Here is a 13,253-nt window from a genome sequence, read left to right as displayed (position 1 = left end):
TCAGGTAAAGGGCATGCTTTTATGCAGCTTTCTTCTGCAATATTGACACAAAATGTCGTTTCAATTTAAGTCCATGTTCGTTCGATGAATTGTCGGGATGACAAATTGTCGTTACACCCCGCTCCACATTTGAAAGTGAAGGATCCATAAGATTATACCAGCACGACTTGTGAATACATATTTTAAAATAAGTTTACTAAGATTTGAGCCTGATACAGTGCCAAGAGTTTGAAACTACAATGCATGTGCAACTGCGCACAATAATTGACTCGTTGATACAAGCCCACATATCTTGTGACAAACACTAAACATGTTATGCAATTTTCCAAAACATTTCCTGTTCACAACAGTTGGTCACACCGAACTACTTAGAATAACAGCTGCTTGAAAAGCAAATACTTCAAGCATTTGCAAGCGAATAAAACCTAAGCTCTGTAGCTTAAGCCCGTCCGTATCATTTTGGAGAGAAATGTTAAGACATTACCCTGCAGCATTAGGGGATCCAAGAGTAGATTAAATTCAAATGAATTTATGTGATTTACAGGCTAACCCAATGTTTATCTGATCTCCAAGGAAAGGCACATGATACAAAAATAGCATTGTAAAGCCAGAAACAAAGAGAACAAGAGGTTTAACAAACCGCAGTGCATCACCAAATCCAGAACACTGAGAAGTGCGGCCGGTGGCTTGATGTCGCCTGAGTGCTGCAAATCCACATTGACGTCACTGCCTTTGAAGCCGAATCCGCTGTAGGACGAACCGTAGATGGTGACGCTACATTCTGCAGCAATAAAGTATTAAAGATTTTACAAAACTTGTATTTTCCTTTTTAGTGAGCGTACGCCGTACATATGTATCAATAGAAAAAAAGCACTTGTTAATTAGATGTACATTGCAATGTACATTGATATGGCATGGGAAATATCGGATGCATGCATACAATAATACGAACTTAAAAGCTGATACCTGATAGTACCCATTGCCACAACATACAGTACATTGCCATTACAGATGCAAAACAACAGAAATCAGCGAGGGAACATATAGCCATCGAGCCAGTTGCTCCCATTCTTTTGGCATGCCGTTGGTGGCTTGCCGAGACACAGTTGTGAGCTCTGGAGAGGTGTCGAACTGACATCCTCGAACGGGGCGCAGACATTCTCGGCTATGCTGCCACAAAACAGTGCATTTTGACATGAAAGGTCATGCGTAAACTTACTTGGAAGTTCCTTTTTGATGATCTGGTTAAGCTTTTCCACAACCTTCTGCCGTCTCTCGAGATCCTCTTCATCCAGGATCAATCCCTGAAGAATCTTTTCCTGGAGCAGATCATCTAGAGCTTTCACGGCATCGGAAGGAGGCTTTTCCAAATTTCTCATCAGCTCATTCTGCAAAATTGAAAGGAAAACTGTTCTTGAAAGAATTGAAAAGCAGGCACAGAGAAACACCAGTATAGTTCGCTAAAAATTCTCATGTAGTTAATAGAAGATGGGCAAACTAACGACAAAAGCAAAATATAGAGAAAACAATCTTTTAACAACAAAAGTATATTTTCTGCCATAGAAGATCAAAACAGCAAACACAGCAATAGATTCGCCTTCACAAAGTGAACAAAAAAAATAAAGGTACAAGTAGAGAAACTGTGGAGGGGAACAAACACCAAGCCAGATAAGCTTAGCCTTTCCATTAAACAAATTATATTGCGGTGTATAATGTATCAACTCTGTGAATGAATTTGTTAAATAGCGTCAAATCGTTGTTCTTCTCATTCTTCAACAGAGAAACACGCAAACAACTTGAAATGACACAATTTAAATATCCACTCTTGTGTTCATGGGCACTGTCAACAAAAACGTATCAATGTACAGTATGAACAGCATTCTGTAAAGGTGAGACAATGGATGAAAAGACTAGTAACAGGAGAGGCTTTTTTTCGTCAACTTCAAAATGAATGAACCAAGCTTAGCGCCGCCATTTCTTTCATAGGTAAATTTTCATTTTATCCTTTTGAACACATATGCACCAAGTGATCCTAAATACAGCATCTTGAAAGACATAGGCATGTATTTCTTTAATGTTGAAACACAGAGCCGTCTCCTAATTCTCATACGACAACCCGTACCTGTTGACGTTCCTTCATCGCTTTCCGATGACGTTTGTCCTTGATATGACGATGCGCAAAAGGAACACTATCAAGGTGATAGTTGCACGCTTTGCAGTAAAACTTCGCATTCGGAAAATGCTCAGATTTCTACATGAAGTGAAACAAAAAGACAAGTTATTATCGTGTAAATTGCTTCAGGAGTTGCTTTGATTAGGTCGATTTTTAGATGTCGTGAGAGAAATGTAGTCTCGTACAGTCATATCAAACTAAAACTGTCCCGATGATTGCCAAATTTGTCTTTTTACATTGATTTAAAGTCTGTAAATGTAAAAAGGACGACTCTTGCTGTAAAGAATAGGCAAAAGAAAACGGTAACGGATATTTTATTTTGAGACCTACGTAAATGTGAGAAATATATCGCAATTACAGAATTTTGAATAAAGGGATCCAAAAAGGCAGAATCTTAATCGATTGATTTTCGCCCTTTTAAAGTTAATCTAGCTTTTTCAGACTGAAAGTACTCAGCTGCTGTAGAAAAACTTGTATAATTCCACAAGTCAAATCGGTTAAGGAGTCGAAAGTCAGCTTAACACAAAAGTCAGTGAAAGAGAATTACCTTTTTCATCAACACTATAAAATCCTTCTTCAGGCGTTCTGCGGCTTGTTCAAGTCCAAGCTTTACCAATCTTTCCGATTCTTTCGCATCGTTTGATGGAAGAGATTGCTTTGTTCCTATGCATTGTTCAACTGCAAGAAGTAGCAGCAACAATGAAGCTTATGTTAGGAAGTTGAAATATTATCAGCTGTTTCGAGGCCATATCATTGAATTGCCAAGTCTGAAATATACGGTAGCAAACACTGCTTAATACAATGTGTTCAAACTGAAGTCGGCTTGAAAGATTCGTGCCGCCTGTTATCATGTCTTGCATTTCATTTCATATGAAAGTACGTTAATCTGAGCTTGATCAAGCTTTCGCAAACTTTTAACACGTTTAATGCGAGAGTATTCTTTCCCCTACCAGATTGGCTACACTTCTCGGATTACTCTGAATAGCTACTGAAGAGCAGCCAGTCTAGTTTCGTCATGAAAGGCACGCAGACCTCCCTCTGCATTTGGTGAATGGAGGATGATGCAGTCGTGGATGATATGGCTTGTGATATGTTCCTCAGCGTTACACTCGCAGAAAAAGCGCCATTCCCAAGAGTGCATGGTTGAGCAGAAAATCCCGACGCCCGTGAGATCATGATTGGAATGCATACAAGCATGTCTTGGTGGAAACAGGCTAGTGGGTTAGGTTGAAATGTATGATGATATTTATGCTCCGTTCTGATTTCTATGGTCTCCTTCAACAAGCAGCAGAGATGTATTATTTATCAGCTTAACTTAGAAATTTAATGGCTGGTAGAATACCGTCTTAATTTTATTTGGATCTAGTGCTTGTAAACCAAGACAAAGTCACTTCTTGGCGACGAAACAATTGAAATAAATTGACAACAAAATACCACAAGCAACAAGTCACGCGGCACCTACCTTGCTTGATAGTCATCAAACAAATTGGTAGCCTACATTTAAAATAAAAACTCTTGTTTTTTATAATCAGAGTTTTCAATCTTTAGATCACGTGGCAGAAAGCCAGAAAACCAGATCAGCGTAGCTTCATCCAACGCTGCTTGTAAGTGTCCAGTTTATTGCTTAAGTGCTTAATGACTTGGCACTCTAGGATGACAAACATAAAACTAGGATTGCTTAACGAAGAAAATCAGTGGCAGTTTGTTAATTAAGTACCATCAAAGTTGATACATTTTAATAGCTATCTTTCGAGTGTGCACAGCTAAGTTACGAAATTGACTTTGATGCGAGATTTAAGAAAAGAAAGTTTAAAACAAAATGCAATACCTTGTCCGCTTTCGTTGTTGGATTCTCCGTTCTTTGGTTTCGGAGAAGAAATCTTGCTCGATAATATTTCGTCGATCAGTTTCTGTTTTCCTTCTTCCATGTTTTGCACCATTGGTGATGGGGCAGAAGACTTATCTTGGGATTCCACAGCTGAGTAAGTTACTTGTAAGTACATGCTGTCGGTAGAGTTTATTCAAAGGCTTGGGAATTGGACCGACAGCACAATCATTGAATTTTATTTTGGATTTAACCTGATTTCGCTTGATCTATCAAACATTGCCTTGGTGAAACCTTTAAAAGATTCGTATTCAAATACAGGGTGACCCAAAAAGATGCGTACCCATGTTTTATTCGATTTTTTCACATTTGGAACACATCTTGGGAAAGCCATAAATTGACTAAAAATTGAAAGAAAAAGCTGAAACTCTGGTCAATGGTCTTCCATAAACTGAATAATGTGTGGTTGTAATTTGAAATAAATAGCTTTTCAATCAAAGTCACAATTGAAATTTTCATGGGTACGCATCTTTTTGGGTCACCCTGAAGAACCCGTTTCAACTACTAGAAGATCCCAAATATGAGCCGAGCGAGGCCTTGTTGTGTACTGCAGGAACTACGCAGTACGATGGCGCCGTCACATTAGTATACACGTACCGGTATACAGCTTTGCAGATATGAAATATGCATATCAACAATACAAACATTTGAATCACTCACGACTATGTGAAGGTTTTGATTTTCCGTTGACTTTGTCTAGAATCTGTTTGCCAACAACTCTGGTTTCAGAAGATTGTGTAGATTTTGAAGTTGCAACAGATTCTACAACGTAATAACAGAAGAGTTATAATAATAATAAATAATAATAAGAGTTGCCAGAAGAGTCAAAGCTTTGAAACCAGACTCTGACCAAGCAAAAATCCTTTTTATGTCGTTTCAACGACATTTTCAACGACAACGACATTGAAAACTTTTGCTGGCTGGACGAGCTTTGCTCATTCTTTCCTCTTCAAGCCACTAAAGTTTAAATTAAACATTGCAAAATGCAAACATGTCACGATTACGTCAAATAAATATTTTGCCATCGCATTGTGTTTTTATTTATTTATTGGCAAAATGCGTGGGATCGCTGTGATAAAAAGTTTGCTTTGCAAGTCTAAAAAAAATCACTCTTGATTTCACAGGCACTTTCTAAGATTCGTAAACTTTTACACAATGCCCACCAAGACAACAAAATTTGTCACTTTTACATTGATTCAACTTCTGCAGACGTTGAATCAATATAAAAATGACAGAATTTGACTTCTGGGATGGTCAACACTACATCAACACAACGTTAGTTGATATTGACCAGAAAATATAAATTTAAAAAATCCTGATTACTTCTTTGTGACTGCCGCAAATCATTAACAAATGAACTGACCAATGACATTGGAAAAAACAAACAAAACCTGTGCTACCTGATGATGACGTCACAGCTGAGGTTGCACCACGTTTCTTTGTGTTCTTTCGCTGTGAATTTTTTTCTGCATATGGAAGTTGTGAATTTTAGGGTCAAGTGATGTGGACAGTGGATTGCAACCAAAACAACAACCCTCCGAGTAAAAATACATAGCTAGACAGCAACAGTGGCTCTTAATGAACGTCTAGCGACGTTGAAACGACGTATCCTCAGCAACCTTTTCTGCGTGAGTTGATAGGAGAGAATTGTGGGTTTTATAGGTGCACGATATTATGACGCGATGACAACATTATGACGAATGACGCGATCTGTATGTCACCATACCTGAATGCCGCGGTGGCGGAATGATGTCAACGCAAATCACGCGAGACTTGGGTATTTTTGGTATTGTTGAGCAGGGATACCATACGTCCTCCTACCATTTTGTTTTTGTGGTGTTGAGTAGGGCCACCATACGGATTTGTCCTCCTTTGTCAAGGAAAATGAATTGTCCTCTGAGGACACTCGAAAATGCTCAAATTTTTTTGCTCATATTTTCAACAGAATGTTATTTTTATGAAACTTTTTCACAAAAGCTAAATAAGGCTAAGCAATAATATCAAACAGAAAAAGACTGTTTTCTGTGAGCTGTGGTAGAAGTATCCTTGTTTAAGAAAATGGCTTATTGACTTTGATGTTGAATGTATTGCTTATGGGGATCATAGGCTACATCATGTCCATCTGGAGACGCGCCTGACTTGTTACAGTTTACAGATTTTAAGTAGCGCTACTGCTAGTGTCTGACTGAAACTTTTAAAGATTTTTTTCACCTTTTGATGACTCGTAATTCGTATTGTTATAAAAGGTTTTGTTGCTTAGGGGAAGCAGTAGAAGCAGTGAAAAATTAGGTTAAAAACGTGTAATCAGACAGTTAACGAGTGGTAAACGTTGAATCAATGTAAAAACCAACTAATTTGCTGTCTCGATACGGCGCAAGCAAAGAGATAAGTTGAGTCCGATTTCAGCATCTTAACAGGTGTGCAAAATTTCAATTATATTTTGTATTATCAATTTTATGATCTCGAAAGTTGATCCTTCCTTATTGAAAAAAGCTAAGAAAGCAGCAAAATATTTATGGGTTGAATCTGACAAATAAGTTTATTTTGTCTTTTAGGTCGTTTGCTGCATAGACAGAAATTTATCCAAAAAGATGTAAAACATTCTTCAATCGTAACCAATAGTTGGCAACTTGGCATTTTACATGCTTACGAAACATGTCCTCTTTTTAGGTGATGAAAGTATGGTAGGTGTTGAGGCGCTGTTGAGGTATAGCAAAATTAAATCTCGAACTTCTATCAAAGTTAAATAGATGTCAATAATTTATTTTTTGTTTCTCATATCTAGTGACACTTGTCTGTAACAAATCCTCAATACTCACTAAAGTAAACTGCTCACAACAACCAGAGAGAAATTCCTCCTCTGAGAGGAATTTGAGTAGCTACAATTGCTAAGTTGTTTGTTACAAGTATATATAGAATGTTTCTTCAGGTTGACATTGACTCTTTTTATAAATTATATCACTTTTTACTTATAGGCCAACTTAGCGGGCTGTCGCATCTACTATCTTAGTTTTGTGAATCAACGTTACGGGATAGAAAAACCTTTCAGTTTCGAGATTCAGATCCCCGTATTAAGCAGGGTTACCAATACCATTCTACAATAAAAAAAAAAAAAATGGTATTACTTAGACAACGGCAGCACTGGTATCTGTTTAGTTAGAAGCATGAGTGTTGTCGGTGTCAACTGTTAAAGTTATTTTAATCAAGGAGTGAAGAACTTTATGTATAGGAATACAACTACCCCAGATTAAACAAAAGTATGTTGTAGAACATCATGTGTATTTGTATGAAATTTAAATCAACAACCAAAACTCGCGTACTACGTATTACTACATGAAAAAGACCAAAGCTATTAAGGGTATTCCGTATTGTATCATACATTACATTTCTTTTCACAGCAAAATTGAAATTTACCTGACTTCTTGTCATCAGCAATGGGTTTGGATGGAGTAGAACTTATTGGGCCTGTTTTGGTCTTTTTATGGCCCAGTGAATTTTTAGCAACGGTGTGGCCTAAAAATAGATAAAAATGTGCAGCTATGTAATATTATTAACAAGGCTTGAAAATAAACAACAAGATATACTTATCAAAAGTTCAAAAAGTGACAATGCATAATGTTGATTGTGTAGACTATACACTAGTATACCTGGATTAATATCTTTATTGCTTCCTTTGTCTGCTCTTGGACTGACAACACCTGAAGCCAGAAAAAAAATTAAGGCTTGCAATAGCTTTTGCTGAATTTAAATCAATAACGTCATTGCCTTGAAGCATATGACGTCATTGCCTTGAAGGATATGACGTCATTGCCTTGAAGAATATGACGTCATTGCCTTGAAAGATATGTTGCAGCACCTGGTTCTGCTTTTTGTAAGTGATGAGTAATCAGAAGCTTACCTTTTGATTTTAAGTCCAAATTTCCTTTTCTACTTCTGCAACAATGAAAATGTTTCGAGTTACACTGCACTAAGAATATACACAAATTCAACAAAGTCAAAAGATTACAGTACTCAAAATTTTTTTATGCCAAAATTTGTTTCACAGTTACAGAACGTCAACTAAACAAAGCGCTAAATTGAACAAGTATATAACATTATGTTAACTGCACCAAATACTTTATCATATAGTCTTTTTTTATCGAAATTAAAATAGTTCTAAAAACACCAATCACACATATATTGTATAAAAAAAAGTAGACACTAGACAGTATCACACTGAGTCAGAACAATCAATTTATTTTAATTTATTTATAAATCGATTTTTCTGATTTAGTGTGATACTGTCTACTTGGTTTTAAATATTTTATCACTCTACGCATCCTATTGGATCATCAGTGAAATCACAAGAAGAATTGATGAAAAGTTTAATAACAAAGTTTTATTTTGGCACTTATATACCTTGAAACGTTGTCTAAGCTTTTTGAAGGGACAGATTCTTTCGACGTTTTAGTATCTGCAAAATCACTCGGATTTTTTGTATTCAATTTAAACATTATATGTATATTGTATACATGTATTACAAAAATCATAAACACATTATCACCGTATAGAACTAATTACATAAGCATAGAGCAGCCTAATACAACACTTTTATCACTTTCATGCTTTTACTAAAAATCCTCGCACAGCATATACAATAGAAGCAATGTCTCAGCAGTATGACATACAAGCACCCACTCACAGTAACAACATATAAAAACCCACATACTGTAAGTTGCAAATAACATTAAGGAGCATTTCATGTGGTACAGAAAGAATAAATATGTGAAAATCTAATTTCACAAGACAATTGAGAATTGCACAAGATTATGCAATTATGCATAGGTTACTGTGTGACAAAAGTATGGAAAGGATATAAAGCTGTGAATAAAACTAACAGATGAATATGCTACAAAAATCCTGAAAATCTCAGTAAAGAAACAACCGGTTATGGTTGCTTTGATGGTGACTTTATTTACTAAAAAATTATAAATTTGGCCCCATTTGTTCAATTGTATTTTGTATCAAAATAACGATTTTTTGATTCCTGCAGTTCTTTTCCTGGTGCTGAAAGAAAATGGAAGTTGTACAATCATGAAAGTTAATGACATCACTTCGGACTAGTTTTATTACAAAGTTTATTTTTCTGTTGGATTGTAGCTCTACAAACCAACTTTAAACAAAATTTCAAGATGTACCAACCTGGGTTTTTCTTTTGCTTCCTTAAAAATCCTTTATCAGAAACTTGATCATTTGGTAAAAGTTTTTGAAGCGCAACAGGTTGTCTATGAGTTCCCTTGAATCCTTGATGCTTAGAATTCCTAAAATTGGCTGCTGGCATTCCGTGAACTGAACTTCCAACTGGAGTGCTCGCTTTAAAGTTAGAACCTGAATCAGATTGTGCACGCCTTTTGTCCAATCTGTCATTTGTTGATAAATTCTTATGTGGAGAAGTAGCTTTTGCTCCACTTGACTGCAAGTAAGATCCTGAAAAAGTTCCTGTTAAAGGTCTGGTCCCATGACAAAGGTAGAGCAATAGTAAAAGTAATTTACTTCGTACATATTATACAACATACACCTTAACATTTAAAGAAAAAAACTAAAGTACAGTACTGTAAAAGCATACTCGGTGATAGTTGAGTCAATATCTGTAGCTTTTATTTTTGGAAAGGACATAGAAAATTAAGAAACAATGTGGAATAGAAAACACATCACTGACGCAGTCACAAAACAGCCTGTTCCTTAACTGCAGTGTTGCCAAAATTCTACAGAATTAAGATTCATGCTACCCTATGCTTAACCAACCAATAACTATGCATAAAATGAAACTTTTCATACACTTTTCTTGTAACTTTTAACTATCCTACAGTATTCTTTTACTTTCCTAAGTTTCTTCTAATGCAGAATAAAAAATGTACTCAGTGCAACATAACATTGTAACTTTTACTACAATACAAGTCCCCATTTCAGCAAGGCAACTGCATTATTTATGTAAATGTACACAACTACACAGTTTATCAAAAGTATGAGCCTTGTTACACACGCAACACCAGCCTCATTTATACAGTTATATAGCTATTACATTTGTGCAGTTTATTAAAATACATAACTATCAGTAATCAGTATGTTTGTGAACTAAACAACCAAATGTTTAATGTCTTGCTTGAAACAAAACATACTAGCAATAAAGATACCTTGTTGTTTAGATTGCAAGGAAGCTTGCTGTTGATAATGAAAATTTGGTGACAAACTGTTGGCATATTTTGGACTGTTGACGTGACTGTGGGTGGTCTTTCGATTGACACTGTGAGCAAAAGTAAACTACAGATAAATGCAATACAAATAATGGTAAAATATTAATAAGCAAAATAATTTGATTATCACCACTAGACTTGGCAATGCAACTGAAAGCGATGGACTTCATACCAGTGCAGCAATACCTTGCCATCTTCTTGGCTGAGTGGTGCCACATGATTCATATTGGTAAAACGACTAGCCTATGTTGTTAGCAAGGCTACACAATTAATATCATCCTTCAAAAGAAGACGTAAAGACTGACTTCCTTGCCTTCTTGTTCACTTAATCTAAATCTAAGACAGTCGAGTGCAGAGCATAAGCCTGGATATGACAATAAAATACAATCTGATGGTTGTTTAAATGTATCATTTAGTTGGCTTCTGCTTCACATGCATGGCTTCAGTTTAGTCTGTATCAACTTCAAATCAATTCTACACCCACCACAAAGCCTTGCAAAATGTTTGACAATTTTTTAATATAATGATGACCACAAAGCTTCTTTAAAAAATATATTTAACAACATTTAATTTGAACATTTACAACATAGAAAACCTTAACAGGTAACACTGACATAGGCGCCGGGTTTTGAAAATTGCCGGGGGGGCAAACTTTCTAGCCGACTGATTGCTTACATTCAAAATGCTGATGTTTGTTTGTCAGCATTGATGTTTGTTTGCGTCTATCTGCCATTGTATATCGCCAAGCTTTATAATGTAGGCTCAGGCCTCGAAATTCACGGCGGACATGTCCGCCGTCACAGCATGTGATGTCCGCGGGAAGTACCATCTAGATCGGTCATATTTGTGCGCCGAGAAATAACACAGAAACTAGCGATACAAATCGTCATTGCATAGTACGAACAATTGTTGCAATAATATATTTTCCAGCGCACATCTAGAAAATGTGAATACTGTATCCTTTAGCTTCCATTCAAGGAGGAAAACTTTCGATTTTTACGCTGCTTCAACGACTGATGACATTGAATCAGCGTAACATAAGAATCGATAGGAGTACAAGTACTTCTACACTAATCACGCGCAATTTAGTTCAAGTTTTACGTCACAATGTCTGGCTTTGATCTCCGAGTAATAATGATACGGCAAGGTTGGTTACTAAATTCGATTATACGAGTAGGCTATTACAGCAAGATGCAACAAAATTTGTTAAGTTTTGGTATTACAGTAAGAAAATACCCTTGGAAGGAAAATTCACTTTCGCTCACATGACACGCAAAATTAAACTTAAAGAAAAAAGCCTATTGAAACTTTGCACAGCAGAAAATAGTAGCGTTAGTGTAGAAATTTTGCGACTCCTGCCCAGAGTATTGTGACGCAATAAGCCACACGACCTCGTTCGGTGGAAGTTAATCAGTTATATATGTGACGTATTGACCAGCTACACGGCGCTTTGACTCTTCAAGCGCAAATCGTTGGTCTGATGAAAGCCTTTCAGAGTGACTTTACTGATTTTTTAAAAAGCCTTCTAAAACCGTAGTTATAGTTCTGAAATGGCGAAGAATTATTATCAAGATAAAGTGATTAAGCATGACCATCGACGGCTAAAACTGGTGTGTCCGCCGTGAGACTTGATTTGTCCGCCGAGATAGCTGCTCAGACCGGACACGTTTGTCCGCCGTCAACAAAAACGAATTTCGAGGCCTGCAGGCTACTTCGAATTACATGCTGGTCACGTTGAACTTTAGCTCTTAATACGCGTAGATACTAAACTGAGCAAACTGCACCTCGTTATTGACACTCCCAAGAAAAAACAAAGCGGAAGAAATCAAGAAAAACGTTTTTCAATCATTGTTACTATGCTTCAACGGCACCATGCTGGCGTTTATCAGCTACCATACTTCTGTTTCTTTTGTTATCTTAGGAGCAGCGCTCTTGTTGCAACAAGTAGATCTTTTAATTGAGATCGATCCGCAATGAAGGTCAAACTAACGCAAATCTGAACTTAGAAACATTTGCTTTAGGATTTTTTTAAAATAATTTGCGGGGGGCAGCCACCCCGAGCTAAATTCACGGGGGGGCGCCGCCCCTCCGGAGTCGGCGCCTATGAACACTGATGTGATAGGCATATCATATTAGTTACGTTTGTTTCTACTTCTGATCATTATAACGTAAAAACAATATAGTTTTGCAAAACATAGCAGGTCTAGAAAAAGATAAGCAACAAAACATGGATGTTTTCCCTTTAGTGTTTAAGTGACATTTAGCTATTGCAGGATTAAAAATAATGATTGAACATCAAAACCTGCCTAACATACCTGGAATTTTTAGGGCCTGGCACAGTTTTAGGTGGTGAAGTGGTCGGTTTTATCTTTTCCCGTGGAAGAACTTCATCACTTTTTTTAGATGAAGACTTTGGTCGATAACTGTGTGGTTGCTTGGAGGTCACAACACCACTAGTACAATGGATAATACTTGGATCATCCTGTTGTAATCTATTTTTATCACCTTTCTTTTCCATCCAGGTCCTTTTGGTGGAACATTAGTGGTACAAATTATGTTATAATTTGGAATGAAACAGAAATTTAACAAATATCCAATTCCCTGCCTAGCTTAATAAGAATTAACTGCAAAAACTGAAAAAATGCACACTAAGTAAACTGCAATATATATATCTACAATTCAATATATGATAGTCTACTCTATACAGTATTGATTTGTAGCTAATTAGTGATAGGTTTGTATAAACGATTTTGGTATAAAATATACATTTGTATACACAAAACATTTAGGTGATTGAAAAATAAACAGCTTAATCGGCATTAAAAAGGTTAGTTTACTGTCCAATATCATCATATCTTAGAAGTACAATTAAAACCATACCAAAACTTCTAAAAGAAGAATACAAAGATAAGCTTTCTTGTCTATCTCATTCTATTGATTGCTTGTGGAAATCTTTGTTCTG

At 36.4% G+C, this 13,253-nt stretch overlaps 1 protein-coding gene across 1 annotated transcript in view; it reads right to left on the bottom strand.

The window, feature by feature from the left end:
- Nucleotides 1–12,943, bottom strand: part of LOC145770028 (terminal uridylyltransferase 7-like) — a 33,913-nt gene extending 20,970 nt beyond the window's left edge. The window contains exons 1-14 of the mRNA XM_082581612.1: nt 12,607–12,943; nt 10,232–10,341; nt 9,240–9,524; nt 8,457–8,511; nt 7,957–7,991; nt 7,706–7,756; nt 7,473–7,571; nt 5,459–5,524; nt 4,719–4,820; nt 4,002–4,151; nt 2,721–2,851; nt 2,123–2,251; nt 1,220–1,388; nt 641–781 (exon numbers count right to left, since the gene is read on the bottom strand). Coding sequence (XP_082437738.1) covers nt 641–781; nt 1,220–1,388; nt 2,123–2,251; nt 2,721–2,851; nt 4,002–4,151; nt 4,719–4,820; nt 5,459–5,524; nt 7,473–7,571; nt 7,706–7,756; nt 7,957–7,991; nt 8,457–8,511; nt 9,240–9,524; nt 10,232–10,341; nt 12,607–12,809 — 1,726 coding nt within the window. The 5' untranslated portion in view covers nt 12,810–12,943. The remainder of the gene's footprint in view (nt 1–640; nt 782–1,219; nt 1,389–2,122; nt 2,252–2,720; nt 2,852–4,001; nt 4,152–4,718; nt 4,821–5,458; nt 5,525–7,472; nt 7,572–7,705; nt 7,757–7,956; nt 7,992–8,456; nt 8,512–9,239; nt 9,525–10,231; nt 10,342–12,606) is intronic.
- Between the last annotated feature and the right edge of the window lie 310 nt (nt 12,944–13,253).

This window comes from Aplidium turbinatum, chromosome 5 (assembly GCF_918807975.1).
Source record: "Aplidium turbinatum chromosome 5, kaAplTurb1.1, whole genome shotgun sequence".
NCBI lineage: Eukaryota > Metazoa > Chordata > Ascidiacea > Aplousobranchia > Polyclinidae > Aplidium > Aplidium turbinatum.
Note: the sequence above shows the minus strand (reverse complement) of the source record. Positions and strands in the feature narration are given on the sequence as shown.